This window comes from Plecotus auritus (assembly GCF_963455305.1).
Source record: "Plecotus auritus genome assembly, chromosome: 5".
Classification (NCBI taxonomy): Eukaryota; Metazoa; Chordata; class Mammalia; order Chiroptera; family Vespertilionidae; genus Plecotus; species Plecotus auritus.
The window spans coordinates 21,670,155-21,689,383 of NC_137776.1; the positions used below are offsets into that span (position 1 = coordinate 21,670,155).

A 19,229-nucleotide genomic window follows, 5' to 3' on the forward strand; every position below is an offset into this window, starting at 1 on the left:
GGCCTGGACGCACGGACTGAACATTAGAGTGCTTGTGTTTTAACGCTCCTGCTATGAGTCCGTTTTTGCACTGATGTGAATACTTTTTTAAAAAATTTATAGTTTTCTGAGAGCAGGGCATAGTTTGGGTGGAGAAGTTTCCAGAAATCATCCCCCAATTGCAGTGTGTTCTCTACTGGGGAAGGAGGGACTTGCTCCTGGGCCCCTTGCTATTCTTCACCCTAAAGAGGAAAAGGGTACTTGAAGCCTGTGATGGCACTGAGAGAACTTGGGCAATCCTGCTCCCTTGGGGGGCATCAGGTAGCTGCGACTAATAGGTTTATTTTGTTAAAGGTAAAGAAATTAAGGAGAAAGGTAATGGGCATATTTTTAAGGGAAAGTAGAAAGCAGATCTGTTGTAATCTCCTGAGTATGGCAGAAGAGGAAATAGCATTGAATAAGCATCAGGAGATATTGAAATCAAGTTTTATCATCATCTTAACAATAATAACCATCATTTAGAAATGCCCACTAGGCACTTCATAAAAGTTATTTCATCCTCCAAAAAACCTTACAAGGGGAATACTCACTTTGCAGCTGAGGAAATCATGTGATCTAGCAGAAAGAGAATTGGTCTGTAAGTCGTTTATTAGCTGTGTGACCTTGGGCAAGTCATTTTGACCCCCATGGGCCCCAGTTTCCAGTATGGGTTAATTATCCCTAAAGCCTTTTTTAGTTCTGATGTAAGTGGGTTGACCCGGACAAATTAAACCCTTATAAACCTCACCATCATACCATGCAAGATACCATTTCCCCATTCAACAAATATCCATTACCACAGACATGCCAGGCTCCCTGCTCAGTCCTGGGATGCAGGGGGACACATAGGCCCTGCCTTCGTGGAACTGCAGTGACCTGGTGTTGTTGTGTTTTTTTTTTGTTGTTGTTGTTGTTTGTTTGTTTTTTACAAATGGATTTTATGCTTCAGAAGAGTTTTAGATTTATAGAAAATTTGTGGAGATACTCCAGACAGTTCTCGTGTTATTAACATCTTACATTAGTATGGTACATTGGAGTGGAGCCTTGGTTTTTAGTCATCACTGTGCCAGCCTCCTGCACAGGGCCTGCTGCTTTTAGGCGATACGATGTAGAAAAAATGCGATTTGGAGTCGTAAGATTTAAGCACTTCTCTAATCCACGAGCCAGTGAGCAAACCCCTTAAAATTTTCCTTGTCCATAAAATGGAGGAAATGGCTCCTGCATTGCGGGATCGGCGAGGTGTAAGATAATGTGGATATGTGCCACAGTTTGCGAATCACCGAAAACCGGGATGAAAGACTTCTTGCCACACTTCCCAGGAGGCCGCGCGTGCGAGGAGACCTTCGGCCCATAGAGCTCAGATCCTAGCTAGGCCTCACACGCACCACTTCCGTTCGTCTGCCTAAAACCGCGCCTGCGCGCTGCGCCGCTTCCTCTCGGCGTCCGACCTAGTTCGCGGCGAAATGGTGAGTATTGGTCCCGATGAGGCCTCGGTGTCTATCCACCCGCATCGGTTCTTCTGTCGGTTTCTTCGCCCTAATCCACCTCTGCTCGCCTGCCCTGCCCTGTGTCCTCGGCCGCTGTGCCCTCGCCGCTCCTCTCGGACGCCAGCTGCGGTGGAGGGGCGGGGCGGCTGATCCGGGCCGGGTTCGGAGGGAGCCCTCGCAGCGCCGGGCTCACCCTGGGCCCCGGGGTTGAGCAGGGGGAGCCAGGTCACAGGCAGGGGCTGGCTGGGTGGAGAAATGGTTTCGGAGGGGCAGGGACCTGGGGGAGGAAGGGCAGGCTTTCCGTTCCTGGGTTTTAATATCGCTGGTTTCTTAACTCTCAACAGGCTAAACGCACCAAGAAGGTCGGAATTGTCGGTAAATACGGGACCCGTTATGGCGCCTCCCTCAGGAAAATGGTGAAGAAAATTGAAATCAGCCAGCACGCCAAGTACACTTGCTCCTTCTGTGGCAAAGTACGATGTTCCCTGGTGGGGGGAGGGAGCGAAGGCGTCCTTCCTGGTGAGGCCTGAGGTTGATGAGCCCTGGTTCCTGGTGGTTGAACAGTGAGAGTTGTGCACATTATGGGTGACCAGTCATAAGATGGTCGAGTATTGCTGCTAATACATAATTTGGAAAGCGTTTTTCACTTAGAGTAAACCACTTGGGAACTAAAGGGCAAAAAATAGTGACAGTCCCAGCTTAAGCCAAACCTGCTTTGTGGAAATGATTTTGTTGGTCTCGTCAACTGGAGTTGTAGAGGTTTTCATTTAATATTTTCATGTCTACAAAAGTACTTGATTACAGCAGTCCTTGTTGGGAGTGGTTCACATCTGGCAATATCACCACGATGAATGCATATTTTGCATGAGAGAACTTACAGGTATTGGAAACACATCCTCACTAAACACAGCTTTTGTTTTCCAGTGTAAGTGAGGCCCCTGGGTGTTTGTAAGATAAACGTTTTATTTGGCTCATAGGGAAAATTGGTTGTCTTTTGCAGACTAAGATGAAGAGGCGAGCTGTGGGGATCTGGCACTGTGGTTCCTGCATGAAAACAGTCGCTGGTGGTGCCTGGACCTACAAGTGAGTCCATTTCCCTGTGGTATTTGAAAGTGTGGACCAGTCATAGTCCCAGCTGAACGCGATGGGCTGGTTTTAACTCTCCGCAAGACTGAGAGTGAGAAAGGAAGGATGCTTTTGTATGTTTTCCCAGGACTCTTGAGTTGTGGTTTGCTTTGAGTTATTTAAAGAATAGAAAGAAAACGAGAAAAAAATCAAATCTGGTTCACATTACTTAAGAATTTTAAAGTTCTAAGGGTCATTGTTATGAGCACTATCATACTGTACCAGGTCCGATAGTGGGACTATTAAGGGGTCACTTATCTCATTACTGTGTATGGGAACTTGAGGGCATCTGAACCACCACCCTCGGTGTTGGTTGGCCTTTGTGATCCTGACTAGGGCCAGGTGATATTGCTGAGATTAACTCTTACTTGATTGCGTGGGCTCTTAAGTTGATTCATTTCTTGGGTGACTCTGAAGGGGTCTAAACTTGGAATTCTTTGTTGACCTTGAAGGCTAGGTGTTCTTTAGCCACTGTCTTGCACTGTCCAATATACTAGCCACCTCTATATAAAATGATTTGGCTAGTGTGGTTAAAAATTGAATTTTTAATATACTAGCCACCTCTATATAAAATGATTTGGCTAGTGTGGTTAAAAATTGGAATTTTTAAGTTTAAAACAGAAGCGCTGTAAAATTGGAAAATGTTGAGATAATTATAATGAATATATCTATAAGCGCCTTGTGGGGTTTTATGAGGACAGAAGGGAGAGGGGTGTGCTCTTGGTTGTGTTAGTAAAATGAATTAGCATTCATGTGCCTGTGTTATGGGGTGGGGTAAGTGTTTTTTAACAGCTGGCTTTCCAAAATGTAAATTTAGTTTGTTTTCTTTCTTTGTTTTGTTTTTAATCCTCACCTGAGGATATTTCTCCACTAATTTTCAGAGAGAGTGAAACATCGAGTGAGAGAGACACATCAATTGGTTGCCTCCTTGTACTGGCCTTGACCAATATTGAACCTGCCACCCTTCAGTCTACTGGCCGAAGCTCTAACCATTGGGAAAGCCAGTTAGGGCAAACATTTTCTTGATACCTCTTATTTATTGTGCCATTTTAATGAGTTTAGGTCAGTCTCTTGCAACCATTCTTCTGTGTTAATGTTTTTATGCTCTGTTGCCTGTCTCATTCTGCAAGAACCTGGAGACATGACTCTTAAAGGATGCCATCCATCAAGATTGTACTGTACAAATGAGGCAGGTCTAATCATTAGCCATTTCACATATTAACATGGTTCATTATGGTGGAACCAAATTTGTTTTTCTTTCCAGCACCACTTCTGCCGTCACAGTAAAGTCAGCCATCAGAAGACTGAAGGAATTGAAAGACCAGTAGAAGCTCCACAGTTTGAAACATTGTGAGCCTATAATAAATGGGTTAATTTATGTAACAAAATTACTTTGGTTGTTCATTTTATTAATTAGACATTCTGGTTTATATTGTATTAATTTTGCTTTCTCAAAAAAAAAAGGACTTGGAAATTAAAATCCATCTAATTTTTCAGTAGTCAGTGATATATAACATAACAATATAAGCCTTTTAAAGGTATGATGGGCACATACTTCCTCCTTTGGTGTTTTGTCTGACCATTGTATCAGCATCTTCAGAAAATGGGGAAACAATTAGAATTTCACAACAAATTTTGCAAATCATACATACCATTCTCCATTTTTCAGTTTGCACACAAGGATTCCCAGGAATGAATTATTCAATTTGCTGTAGATGGTCACACTAATGAAGCTTGTAAGTTTTTCAAAGTTGTGAATAGTTAAGATTATGATTAACTTTCTTCATCACTTTTATTCATTCCACCTCTTAAATGCTCTGTAAGGCCTATGCACAGGTTTATCCCCTCATTCAGCACTGAGTGGGCATAGACTATCAAAGTAGCAAACACCCTGTGCCAAGCTTATTAGACCAGTCAAGCTTATTAGAAGAGAGAGAAGGCTTGATGTATTGATTTGCTCATTTGTGGGCAATGGTTAATGGGTTAGCCAACTGGTTGCAAAGAACAATAAACATTTTGACAAGGATATTGCAGAAATAGGTGGGTCGAATTCTTAGAATGAGTACAGAGTTGATGTTCCCTAGAAAGCATACGTTGGATATTGCTGTCCCTAACCAGATAAATTAAGATAACCCATTCAGTGGGTGTCTGCTATCTTACCCAGCCACTATAATAGGCCCATGAGTAAAATCACAATTGGCAGAGATTGAGCCTGTGCATGAGAGAAAAAAAAGATGGACCTTGTATCCTGGGTGACTTGGTTTTTGCCTCTGAATGAGAGGCCAGTGGTGAACTGATAGGACACCATTTCCTATAGGTACCATTTAGTGAAGAGATTACATCAGATGCCTTCCATCATGCAAAGGAAAGCAGTTTGTCTTGGGGATAGACATGTCTTGTGGGTGTGGACTGGCCTAGAGTATGTCTGCCAATATTGTCACTCAGGGACTTAAAACATATCTTGCCCAATCCTGTGATATCCCGCAGGGGTCCTCAAACTGGCCTGCCGAGGATCTGGCCCGCCAGGTGCCGCTGCCTGTCCTGCTTAGCAGCCGACTCATCCCGGGCCCGCAGTGCGCATAGGAATTTGTTAATAGTGTTTTTTTTTAAACTATAGTCCGGCCCTCCAACGGTCTGAAGGACAGTGAACTGGCCCCCTGTTTAAAAAGTTTGAGGACCCCTGCATACAGTATAGTCTGACAGAAGTGAAGGAATTGCAGCAATTGGCTCACACTCAAATTTTTTTTACCATGTGTGCCCCATCTAGCCATAGCTTGCTTACTAGACTTAATAATTTGCTAAAGATTGTATCAGCTGGGAGCTGCTAACTCACTATTGGGTTATGTACTATCCTACAAGATACATTATATGCCTTAATCCTATCAGTACTTCGTGCTTTCTCCATCATAGCCAGGATTCATGGGTTAACAAATGAGATGGAAGTGGACTCACACCGCTGAGAATTATCCCAGTTGACTCATTGAAGGCATTCTTGCTTCCCTTGCTTGTGACCTTGAGTAAGGTGAGTTTGGAGAACTTAGTGTCTAAGGATGCAATGTTTCTTCAGGGAACACAACCTTGGTTATATTTAAATTGAAACCTTGAGATCATTTTAGGCTCTTTTTAAATTTTAATTTTATTGATTTGAGAGAAACATTGACCTGCTCTACCTATCCATGCATTTATTGATTAACCCCTGCATGTGTCCTGACTAGGGACCAAACTCAAAACCTTGGGGCATTGGGATGACCCTCCAAACAACAGCTACCTGGGCAGGGCCATTTGGGTTCTTTATGCCACAGAAAAGAGTCTCCAGACACATCACCTTTAGCATCCAGCTCTGTGCTCCAGGAGATTCCTTGCCCTATATGGGCTGTAGCAATGGTTCCCTTATTCTCTGGCTTCCGGTTAGGTTCCATAATTGGAAAGCACCAGTAGAAGACTTAGCACATGAGAAGAAAGTGGAGTTGTGATGTTTATTTCCCCTACTTATCCTTGCAGCCTTGCTGCAGGTAGACTATTGTACAGAAGAGGAGAGCTGTGAGGCAGGCAGCTCTTTCCTGTATCTATAGCTACTCTTGAGATTTAGTAACTACTCCCTCCCTTTACTCCTGTAGGCCTAGGATGGTAATGGCTTCCTGCTATTACTAATCCTGTCAGACTTCATCTGTTATTGATTTCCCTTAACCTGACTACACTTGACCTTAGTCCTTTAAATGAACTTCCTTAATTACCCAATTTGAGTGTCCTGTTTTCTGCCAGGACCCTGAACAAACCAGATGTTTCATAGTAACCTGTTTTGACATTTCTAAAGCAGAAATATTCTGCATATTTTTTCCTATTCTAACTCATCTATTATTCCTTTTCCTTGTGTCCTATAGTAAGACATTTTTGTCTCCCCAATTCTCTTTGTGCAACATCTCCATTCTATTTGGTTATAGTAGGGTTTCCAATAACAGGATCCCTTCCTTTTGCTTGGACACAAAAGGATGGTCACGTGATTCAATTGCTGTAACTGGTCAAATTATTCTAGAAATTTATAAATTGGGTAGAGTCACACACACACAGAGGCAGCTAGTTGAGTCTTAGTAGAAGTACCCTGAGAGTCCATGAATATTTGCCTCTATACGCAGTTACTCTGGTTCCTGCTTAGATGCAGATTAAGAGAGCATCAGTGACTAGAAAAATAAGTTTAAAAAAATTCAGAAGCACAATAAATAATGGGAAGGAACGAATTAAGTATAAGAGACATAGGAGATGCAATGAAGAGTTCTAATAATGTGTAAGAGGAGAGAGGAGGGATGATAATGGCTCAGTTTTCCAAAACCAACAAAAAAGACCAAGCCACAAATTCAAGAATCCCTGTAAGCCCAAGAATATCATAATATGAAGACCAAACACAAAAGGAGTATCTGAAAAGTAACTGATAGAAAAATAATGAGCAGCACTAAGTAGACTTGTTAAGAATAGATTCTACAAAATAATAGGTTTATATCTTCAAAGTCAAAGTTCTTAAAATTCTGTACTCAGGAAACATTTAACCAATATGAAGGTGAAATAAAAATTTTAAACAACAACAAAACACAGCATTTATCACCATAGACACACCCATTGGACAGAAAGTAAACAACCTGAGGAGGAGATGCAGGAAGGGAGGAAAGTCAACAACAAGGAGAAATACAGAAGTACATACATGTGAATATAGACTAAATAATGGCAATAAATTTTGGGATAATATTAAAATGTATTACGCCCTAGCTCAGCCTTGGGCAAACTACGGCCCGCGGGCCAGATCCGGCTGTTCTATCCGGTTCTCTTGCTCTCCCCTCCGCTCCTTTACTTTGAATTTATATTAGTTTACACAAACACTCCATCCATGCTTTTGTTCTGGCCCTCCGGTCCAGTTTAAGAACCCATTGTGGCCCTCAAGTCAAAAAGTTTGCCCACCCCTGCCCTAGCTGTTTTGGCTCAGTGGATAGAGCGTCACCCTGCGGACTGAAGGGTCCCAGGTTCAATTCTAGTCAAGGGCACATGCTAGGGTTGTGGGCTTGATGCCAAGTAGGGGGTGTGCAGGAGGCAGCTAATCAATGATTCTGATCATTGATGTTTCTATCTCTCCCTTTGCCTTCCTCTCTGAAATTAATAAGAAAATATTAAAAATAAAATTATTACAACAGCATATACAGAGGTGGGCAAAAGTAGGTTTACAGTTGTAATACCAATAAATATGCAATAGCAATAATATAAGAATAAACTGTTTCATGTACTCACAACTGTAAGCCTACTTTTGCCCATCCCTGTTTGTCAATAAAGATGGTAAATAGTGTTAAAATGTTCTAAGGTTCTTGAATTGTTCAGGAAGAGGTAAAACTACTAATCAAATGTATATTGTAATCTCTGATAGTCATTAAAAGAATAGAAAATAATGTATTAATAGAGTGGTAATAGAATTGAAAAGCACTTAATCAGAAGGGATGGGAAAAGAACTAGTAGAACAAATAGTGCATAGTACAGTAGATTAAGCATACACATGCATCTACCTATATGTGTATGTATGTATAAGTATTAACATACTAGAGGCCCAGTGCACGAATTCATGCATGGGTGGGGTCCCTCAGCCTGGCCAGCGATTGGGGCCAAAGGGCCAATTGGGGCAGGTTGGCCGGGGGGAGGGACCACAAGAGGTTGGCTGTGGGAGCGCACTGACCACCAGGGGGCAGCTCCTGCGTTGAACGTCTGCCCCCTGGTGACCAGTGCACATCATAGCTACCAGCTGGTCATCCGGTCATTAACATTCACTTAGGCTTTATATATATATATATATATATATATATATATATATATATATATATATATGCTTTAATTAAAATGTAAACATAGTCAAATTGGATTACAGACACAAAATTTAAAGAGTAAAGAAAAACCTGAAGAGTAAGGAATCAGATATCTATCTTACCTAATAATAGAGAAACATGTAAATTGACCGTACCTCCACTACGCCCACAGCCAGAGTGAGTATGCAAATTAACCCAACAAAGATGGCGGTTAATTTGCATACATACCTGGTTCCTGGGAACCTCCTCGGCACCCAGGTCACTCCCAGCCGGCCATCGGAGGGGCCGAGCCTGTGATCGGAGGGGCGGGGCCGGGGGGGGGCGCTTCCCAAGCCTAAAGCCTGGGGCTTGGGAAGGGGCTGAGCCTGTGACCAAACGCAGACCATCCGGAAGTTAGCGCTGGGTTGCCCAGCTGCAGCCTGGCGACCCAACACTGACTGCTCAGGTGGCTGAGACCCAGAAAGTGAGTCAGGGTCTGATCTGCAGCCTCAGTGGAAGCTGTTGATCAGTGTACTTACCTCTCTCTCTCCCTCTTTCTTTCTGATCCTCGCTATCAGCCAGGCTTTCTTTCTTTCCCGGCCTCTGTGGGGGCTGCTGTTAAGCCCCGCCTCTTTGATCAGGCCCAGAGATAGGCCTGGAGATGCTGACTAGCATAGGAACTGACCAATGAGAACCAAAGGTGGGTGCTGTGGGGAGCCAATGGCTGTCTAGGAGGCAGAGCTTTTGACGCTGACTGGCATAGGAACCGAACAATGAGAACCAAATCTGGGTGCTGTGGGGAGCCAGTGGCTGCCTAGGAGGTGAAGCTTTTGACGCTTGCATAGGAACCGACCAATCAGAACCAAATTGGCCAGCAGAGGAGGGAAGTTGGGGGTGACATCAGGCCTGCAGGAGAGGAGAGTTAGGGGTGATCAGGCTGGCAGGCAGAAGCAGTTAGGGGCAATCAGGCAGGCAGGCAGGTGAGCAGTTAGGAGCCAGTGGTCCCAGATTGTGAGAGGGATGTCTGACTGCTGGTTTAGGCCCAATCCCTGGGATCAGGCCTAAAATGGCAGTCGGACATCCTGCAAGGGGTCCCCAATTGGAGAGGGTGCAGGCTGAGTTGAGGGAATCGCCCCTCCGTGCACGAATTTCGTGCACTGGGCCTCTAGTATATATATAAAAGCCTAAGCGACGGTTCCACTGGCCAACTGTTCCACCTGTTGCTATGATGTGCACTGACCACCAGGGGGCAGACACTCAATGCGGGGGCTGCCCCCTGGTGGTCACTGCACTCCCACAGCGGGAGCACCACTTAGCTGACCAACGGGTGCCAGACAAGAGGCAGTGAGCCTACCGAGCGGCGGCAGTGGCAGGCACAGCAGTGCTGGCATGAGAAGGAGCGGCAGGCAGTGTTGGACTGCCGGTTTTGGCCCGATCCCCACAGGCCATGTCGAGGGACCACACTGGTACATGAATCCATACACCAGGCCTCTAGTCCTACTTAATAAAAGGCTAATATGCAAATCAACCGAAAGATGGAATGACCAGTCGCTATGATGCACGCTGACCACCAGAGGGCAGATGCTCAATGCAGGAGCTGCTCCCGGTGGTCATTGTGCTCCCACAGGGGAGTGTTGCTCAGCTGGAAGCTGGGCTCACGGCTGGCGAGCACAGCGGTGGTCGTGGGAGCTTCTCCTGCCTTCTCGACAGTGCTAAGTATGTCTGACTGATGGCTTAGGCCCGCTCCCCCTGGAGAGCGAGCCTAAGCTTGAGTCAGACATCCCCCGAGTGCTCAAGGACTGCGAGAGGGCGCAGGCCAGGCTGAGGGACTCCCCTGAGTGCATGAATTTCATGCACCGGGCCTCTAGTCATAATAATAAAAGACCAAGAGGCTTCATGACCAAAATGAACAAATGACCAGTCACCAGGAGGTGCATGGAGCACCTCTCGGCCCGGCGCCCTGTGGGAGGAAGGAGGCAGGGTGCCTCCTTGTGCGATTTCGTGTGCTGGGCCCCTCGTGTATATATATATATAAAAGGCTAAGTGACCGACTGTACATCTGACTGACTGACTGGTCAGTACATATGATGCACACTGGCAATTTAAAAATAAATGTTGACTTGTGCATGCATGATACATATAAAGCTCTCGCTGGCGCCAGTCGCATGCGACACCAGAATGTATCTGAAGACCAACTATTGGCACAATGTACCTCTGAAGCTGAAAGAAACCAATGTCATCCTATATAATAAAGAGCTAATATGCTAATTAGACTGGATGGCAGAACGACCTTCCAGGACAACCTTCTGGAACGAAACGACCCGTGAGCGGGGGGTGGGGCTGCAAGGGCAAGGCAGCTGGGGCTGCAAGGGCGAAGCAGCTGGGGCTGCAAAGGCCTACCCTTGCATGAATTTTGTGCATCAAGCCTCTAGTTATAGAATATTATTTATTAATTAATTTATATATTATTTTTATATATTTTTTACTAATTTTCTTTTATCTCTGACACATAAAGGGCGAATAGCGATATTAACGTATTTTGTATTTTAATTTCATAAAGCTAAATTATATATATATCTAGAGGCCCAGTGCACAAAATTTGTGCACTGCGGGGGGGTTGTCCCTCAGCCCAGCCTGCACCCTCTTCAATCTGGGACCCCTCGAGGGATGTCCAACTGCCCATTTAAGCCCAATCGCGCCTAAACGGGCAGTCGGACATCCCTATCACAATCCAGGACTGCTGGCTCCCAACTGCTCACCTGCCTGCCTTCCTGATTGCCCCTAACCGCTTCTGCCTGCCAGCCTGATCACCCCCTAACCACTCCCCTGCCAGGCTGATTGATGCCTAACTGCTCCCCTGCCAGCCTGTTTACCTCTAACTGCCCTCCCCTGCAGGCCTGGTCACCCGTAACTGTCCTCCCGTGCAGGCCTGGTTCCCCCCAACTGTTCTCCCCTGCAGGCCTGGGTCCCTCCCAACTGCCTTTTCCTGCAGGCCTGGTCGCCCCCAACTTCCCTCCTCTGCCAGCTTGGTCACCCCTAACTGCCCTCCCCTGCAGGCTTGATCACCCCCAACTGCCCTCCATTGCAGGCCTGGTCCCTCCCAACTACCCTCCCCTGCTGGCCTGATCACCCACAACTGCCCTCCCTTGCAGGCCTGGTCCCTCCCAACTGCCCTCCCCTGCTGGCCATCTTGTGGTGGCCATCTTGTGTCCACATGGGGGCAGGATCTTTGACCATATGAGGGCAGCCACCTTGTGTGTTGGAGTGATGGTCAATCTGCATATTACTCTTTTATTAGATAGGATAGAGGCCTGGTGCATGGGTGGGGGCCAGCTGGTTTGCCCTGAAGGGTGTCCTGGATCAGGGTGGGGGTTCCCTTGGGACGTGGGGTGGCCTGGGCGAGGGGCCTGTGGTGGTTTGCAGGCCGGCCACGCCCCCTGGTGACCCAAGCAGAGGCCCTGGGATCTGGGGTTTATTTATCTTCTACAATTGAAACTTTGAGCAGAGCCAAGCCTTCTGCTTGCTCCATGGCAGCAGCCTTTTCTGTTGGGATTTATGTATCTTCTATAATTGAAACTTTGTAGCCTTAAGCGAAGGCCTGGGCCGGCCAGGGTGTGTGGAAAGCTTGCTTCCTCCATCACCTGGGGCAACCCTAGCCTCCTGCTCTTTTCAGCTCCGTGGCTGCCGCCATTTCTGTTTGAGTTTATGTATCTTCTATCATTGAAACTTTGTAGCCTTGAGTGGAGGCCTGGGCCGGCAAGGGCAGGCAGAAAGCTTGGCTTCCTCCATTGCGGGGTGAACCCAAGCCTCCCTCCTGCTCTCTGTGGCCGTAGCCATCTTGGTTGGGTTTATTTGCATATTGGCTCCTGATTGGCTTTGTGGGCGTGGCTTGTGGGCATGGCTTGTGGGTGTAGCGTAGGTACGGTCAATTTGCATATTACTCTTTTATTAGATAGGATATATATATAATATATATATATATATATATATATATATATATATATATATATATACTATTTTGACATGTACTTTTTTGCAGTAATGTAATTACCGCATGAATCTTCTAATTAATTTCCTTTCAATGTGCATGAATCCGGGCACCGGGCTACTAGTAAATAATAAAACATAAGGATGCAGACACATTAAAAACAAAGACACAGGAAGGTTTAAAGTAAAAGGATGAAAACCATGAAACAAGAGGTGTACTGATATTTGACAAGTGGACTTTAAGGCAGAAAGCATTGTTAGACAAAGAGGGATAGGACATTTACATTGTTAAACATATAGGGAAAATGTCTACATGGATTTTCAGCATTTTTGAGCCATTGATAAAGATATGAAGCACTAGATAAGTAGGTGGTGATGGCTCTGAAGATGTTCTTGAGGAGCAAATTGAAGAATTAATGGAAAAATGTATAGAAACACTGATTAGAGAAAATCAAGGAGAACCGATAAATTCTACAAAGTCAGTGTGATGTTCAAGAAGATCGAGCCAGCTGGAATGATAAGCTGGAAAATGTGAATTCGTTAATTTTTTAAATAATAGATATTTCTATGAAGCAAAAATTTTAAAGAAATGTTTTAGCAGCTCAAGATATAATAGTAACGCTAATCATTTTTAAAAAACTAACCTTTCAAGCTGAACTGGAGCCATCTTCTTGTCTGTGGTTTGCTCTCTGTACTGAAGCCTGCTGTACTGTTTTGTGTCCTGGATTGACATTAAACATGGATATATCCTGCCCTAGCCAGTTTAGCTCAGTGGATAGAACGACAGCCTGTGGACAAAAGGGTCCTGGTTCAGTTCCAGTCAAGGGCACATATCTTGGTTGCAGGCTCCTCCCTGGCCAGGGCCCTGGTCAGGGCTCATGCAGGAGGCAACCAATTGATGTGTTTCTCTTACATCGATGTTTCTCTGTCTTTCTCTCTCTCTTCCACTCTCCCTAAAAATCAATGGAAAAATATCCTTGGGTGAGGATTAACAACAACAACAAAAACCAACAGGGGAAAATAATAATCCTTGTGTATGTCACTATAGAGTATTCATTACTGATTTTGTGTACTGACTTTGGAAACAACCTTCATAGGATGCCACAATATAGTCACGAGTTCTCTAGATGTTTTTGAAGGTTTACATAGTGCACTTTGGCGTTGGAACCCAATGGATATACATATATTCTTTGGGAAACTAGTCTGTAAATCAGGAAAGTACCATTCCTTCAACAAAGCAGAGAAATTGGGTCAACATGTACTGGCTGCAGGCATCATGTATAACGCTAGGGGGCGATACAATATAACTAGAAAAAAGGAGCATAGCCTGACAATTAAGTGTAAGGTCAAGTTTCTATGTCATAATGTGACCAAGCAGACTAAGGAAAAGAAAAAAGAAGGCCAAAACGAGTTCAGTTTAGGACAGACAACCTACTAATATATAATTAAGATGAACTTGGGTGTATTTTCTAGGATCTGCTAGTTTGAAGAGAAAACTTGAGTTTAGTATTTTCATTTTAATAATATTAAGAACTATTTTTACCAGTTGTAAAAAGAAAACTCTTCAGCAGTGGTAATACATCATTAAAATATAGGGTATCCCCCCCCCCAAATGTATTGATACTTTGGTAGTTATTAATTCCAATGGGTTAAACCTGAAAAGAAAGAAACATCACTTGAGCTATCAACTGTTAAGTGTGTATACATTTTTGGGAGGGGGAACCCTATACATTTAGTTGAATAAAATTTTATTAATCAAGAACTTTTCAAATTAGGGTTTACAGGTCTCTGATCACATATTCAGAGACTAAAGGAATTTTTTTTCTCTTTGAAAAGGTCAGTACAGGAAGAAAGTATTAAATACACCATCAAAACACTTGGCTTTGTAATTGAATAACTAGAGCAATGAAGACATGAACCAATGGGGGGTGCTAAACGAGAGTGTGATCCCCCTAAAATAAGTCAAAAACTTACTTTCATGCAGGGAGATACCCTAATGGTGCTAACCCTGGGCAGAGCCAATGGGATGCTCAGTGGTAGTATAACTTGGAAGGCAGTCAGTAGGAGAGGGCTCCTTTCTGTTTAGGGGGAGCTGTCTGTGTGTGTTGTGTGTGTGTGCACGTATGCACATGAAATGGTGCAATTTGTGCCCTGGCTGGTTTGGCTCAGTAGATAGAGCGTTGGCCTGTGGACTAAAGGGTCCCAGGTTCGATTCCGGCCAAGGGCACATGCCTGGGTTGCGGGCTCTATCACCAGTGGGGGACGTGCTGGAGGCAGCCGATCGATGATTCTCATCATTGATGTCTGTCTCTCTCTCTCTCTCTCTCTCCCTCTCCCTTCCTCTCTGAAATCAATAAAGAAATATATATTTTTTAAAAAAGAAATGGTGCAATTTGTTAAGACTCAAAGGCCAATATTACAGGGGTGAAATGTGGATCTTAACTTATCTTTCCTAATGTTCTTTCTTCTAATCTTTTTTTTTCCCTCCCAAGCAACTATGTAACTGATCAACGTAAGGCTGTCCTGCTCATAAATTTCCCTGCATTAGTTTCTAAGTCGTGATTAGCAGTTGGAGGTTTCATTGGTAAACCTAATGCATGCACCTTGCTTTGAGCCTGGCAATATTCTAAGGGCTTGACCTGTATAAACTCATTTAATCCTCATGACAGCCCTGCACTGGGTACCTGTGGAACCATATTTTGTTATTTTTTAACAAGGCCCTTCATGACTTTGCTCCTGCTTCCCTTTCCAACCTTCTCTAGTGCCATGTCCTGTTTCCATGCTGAACTTTCTGCTACTTGAATGCACCATGCTTTAAGTTCAAAGCTAGTATTGGTGGTAAAGAAGTTATATGTTATGAATTGGTTTTAAAGAAGTTAAATTGTATGTGTACCGTCACACACTTCAGAGAGGGATAATAATGTGGGTAAAGGATGAGCTTTGGAGGCATAATTATATCACCCAACTTCCACTCTGTCATTTACTAACTTCAGAGAATGTTCATTCACTTTTTACAGATAGAGACGGAGGTTCTCTGAGAGGCATATTGTGAAGGTTTTTGATGGTGGGAGTGCCATCCTACTCAAGATACAAAGACAAAAATAGAGTAAAAACAACAGAATGGGAAGGAAAAAATGTTTTCAGGGCATTATGGTAACAAGTACAAACAGGTCCCCACTGATTAAATTAGGGCAAGTGCACATTCTGACTAAGGAATCTGGGCATATTTTCTATAGGGAAGATGAGTGCAGAAAATGGACAGCAGGGGGAGCCCTTGATAAGTTTTGCTTCTCAAGTCTGTTCTCAAAAGAATGAGAAAGTGTCCCATTCCTCGTGCTCCCCAACACCAGCTCATTTCCCTCTCTACTAGTATTCTCATCTTTATTCATCTCATTTATGATTATGTCACTTCCCTAAAGAAGCTCCTATGATGTGCTAGCAGCTGTGCCTCTTCTTACAAGGCCCTGTGAGGCTGTTGCTTTACTCTTCAGTAGATCAGGAAACCATGCCTGAGAAGAATTAAATAACTGCCCCCGTTTAGTTACACAACTGATAAGCAGCTCATTCAGGGTTCCAGATCTTAGGGCTCTGGGATTCTAAAGGGCAGCCCCTTCAATCCAAAGTCACTTCTCTGTGTCCCTGGGCCCGTAATCCTCCTCTACAAATGCAATCCGGGGGACAAATGGAGTTAAAAAGAATCTCTCAGAGTAGCTTGGTTCATTTTAGGAGGGGCAATTTAAAAACAATGCTTTAACTCAAAGGAGGTGCCCACACCCAGCAAGCCAGTAGGAAAGAAATGTAGGGGCTGGTGGCAATGGTAGTATCAGGGGTGTGGATTTAAGTTTTAAAATCTGCCCCCCATAATTTCCATTTCCCTCCTCTCTCTCTTATAAACAATTGATATTATCTTAGGTTTATGTCCAAAGCTTTGCACATATAGCTTCAAAATCCTTCCCTGGCTGCCCCCGTCCCACCTCCCTGAACTCCACTGTGGCAGCCACTTGTGTCAGTACTCAAACTCCCTTCTATGAGTGAGGCTGGGTCAGCACATTTGGGGACCCCCCCCCCAAACCAAAGAGCTCTAACTTCACATCTTTAGTTGCTACAAAATAAAGACTCCCATCTTCTCTCCTTCTGGGAACCCACCATGTAGCTCAGCCTGGGACCAAGTCCTCGGGGGGCTCAGGAAAGACTTGGTGACAGGCTGACTGATGGGCTCCCACCTCTGCCTGCCCGCCGGTCCACTCCTGCAGGCTCTGGCCCAGGTCCACTGTTAGGCTGCCTGAGGGTCTGCTTCTTTTGTTGAGTCAGCACCAATGAGTTTGGGTCAAGATCAGCTGGGGTTAGGGGTAGTACTGCAGGACACTGGGAAGGGAGGAAGAATTTCATGGCCCAAAGGAAGACATGGCAAGGAACATCTGAATGGAGGGCACTGGGGTTGTGGTCAGAGGGGCCTGAGCTGGGAGCTGACCTGTTGATGTCATTGACAGTTGGCTATTGGTGGAACGCTATATTGTAGAAAAATATAAGGGGCTGCTCATATCATATTGCTTATGAGCCTAAAAAAATCCAATCTCGTCCCTCTCATGCTTCAACTCTACTCTTCTAAGACATGCCAAAATGGAACCAATATCCATGAACACTATGAATGTAAGTTGATGAGAAGGCAGATGAGTGAAATTCTCAGATACACACCAGCAGCACTTCAGCCATCCTTTTGCCAGAGCTGCTGAAGATCAAAACAAAGTGGCTGATGACATAGCAGGTAGGTAGAGTGACAGAAGTTTAGAGAAACGGAGTAGATGGGAAGAGGAAACCAATAATGCTGTTCTTGCTAACAGTCAGACAAGGCAGTTATGGCAATGTTGTCCCCAGAGCCACAAACCTCATGGCTTCCTGGAGTCATATCACTGGAAGTGTGCTTAGAGGTGATCTCATCCAACCCCATCATTTTAGAGAGAAGGAGGTGCAGATCCAGACAGTGCAGTGACCTGCCCACAGTCCTACTAGATGGCTGCAGAGCCAGAGCCTCATTCAGGGCTTTTTCCATGACAACGGAGGCTCACACCTGCAACCAGCCTTGGGACGAGTTCGGGCTTGTTTTGACACAGGTTAATGGATGAGAGATTCCTTCCTGTCCAAGGTCTGAGAAACTCTGGAGGCCCTTGGTGATATCTCTGTTCCGCTAGGAACCAGTGTCTTTTCAGGCCAGTTGGACTCTTGAGCTTTTCTTTAATATATTTTTATTGATTTCAGAGAGGAAGGGAGAGGGAGATAGAGATAGAAACATCAATGATGAGAGAGAATCATTGATCAGCTGCCTCCTGCCCACCCCCTACAGGGTATCAAGCCCCCAACTCTGGCATGTGCCTGACCAGAATCAAACCCAGGACCCTTCAGTTTGCAGGCTGACACTCTGTCCACTGAGCCAAATCAGCTAGGGCATGAACTTTTTAAATTCTCAACAGCAAGTTCATTAAGAGATAGGGCCATATAGAGTGAAAATGTCCTTTTAAGAAAGCCTTGGGTTTTTGTCTAACAGAAGGAAGATGGATGCATAGGGTCCATTCATTACAGGGTCTCACTAACTTGGCACGAGGCATAGAAAGTCTGTGTGTTCTGCCGATATTCTTCCGTGAAAGGAGCAGGGCTTCCATTCTTGGGGAAATTCCTATGCCTTGCTTCTCTCTGACCACTTCTGTGAGGATTAGTAGGATAGAATGAACAAAATTCCCTAGGACCTGGGGCTGCAAACCTGAGTCCAGAGCCACATAGGAGGCCACACCTCCTCACCCTGGCCTCACTTCTTCTCTAAGCCATTTCTATCCATATGTAAAAATCTGGCAAGGGCAGAAAGGCTTTCTGCTTTAGCAGCACATTTCTCACACAGCAAGACAGCGACTTTGGAGAGGGACAAAGCTGAAGGGACCTTCTAAACCCGGGGGAGGCATGCCTTCCTCTATAGACCGGGGCATCCATTCCATTTCTCCAGTGCCTTCCTCTAAGATGACCAGAACTCAGCACAGATGATTTCCTTAACCCCCAAACTGTAGGGCAATGGTGAAAATGGGTCTTGGTTTAAGAACTGAAGACCTAGGGTAGCTGTTATAATATGGTAATGTCACAGAGTCTTAGGGTCCAGAAGGACAGGACCTGAGAGATGACCCCACAGATGTAGCACCAATGTCAAGAGACTAGTCTCTGGTGTCAGACTGTTTGTATCCTAACTTTGATTATTCTTAGTATCTTTATTCCCTTGGTATCTGACCTCTCCAGGCCTCTGTTCCCTCATCTCTAAAATGAGGATAATAATAATACCCACCTGATAGGGTTGTTGTAAGGATAAAATTAGATACTTTTTTTTAAAGTGCTCAGTCTGATTTTGATTAAGATTTGATATTGTTGCCAAACTGGCGTGGCTCAATGGTTGAGTGTCACAGTTCAATTTCTAGTCAGGGCATATTGCCCAGGTTGCGGGCTTGATCCACACTGTGGGGTGTGCAGGAGGCAACCAATCAGTGATTCTCTCTTATCATTGATGTTTCTATCTCTCCCTCTATCTTCTACTCTGAAATCAATTAAAATTTTTTAAAAAAAGATTTGATATTGTTATGTTATTCTTTCCCTCGCTTTATTTATTTTTTTAATTTAATAAATGTTTATTGTTCAGATTATTACAGTTGTTCTTCTTTTTTCCCCCCATAGCTCCCCTCCACCTGGTTCCCACCCCACCCTCTGCCCTTACCCCCCCACTGTTCTCATCCATAGGTGTACGATTTTTGTCCAGTCTCTTCCCGCA

At 44.6% G+C, this 19,229-nt stretch overlaps 1 protein-coding gene across 3 annotated transcripts in view; it reads left to right on the forward strand.

The window, feature by feature from the left end:
- The first annotated feature begins 1,343 nt into the window (after positions 1–1,343).
- RPL37A (ribosomal protein L37a) overlaps positions 1,344–19,229 on the forward strand; it is a 48,483-nt gene continuing 30,597 nt past the window's right edge. The window contains exons 1-4 of one of the 3 annotated variants that reach the window (XM_080670926.1): positions 1,344–1,484; positions 1,850–1,978; positions 2,506–2,588; positions 3,895–3,980. In XM_080670926.1, the coding sequence (XP_080527052.1) occupies positions 1,482–1,484; positions 1,850–1,978; positions 2,506–2,588; positions 3,895–3,958 (279 nt within the window). In that variant the 5' untranslated portion in view covers positions 1,344–1,481 and the 3' untranslated portion in view covers positions 3,959–3,980. Of the gene's footprint in view, positions 1,485–1,849; positions 1,979–2,505; positions 2,589–3,894; positions 4,042–19,229 lie in introns of those variants that run through there. The other 2 variants (XM_080670925.1, XM_080670924.1) reach the window with 2 other exon arrangements.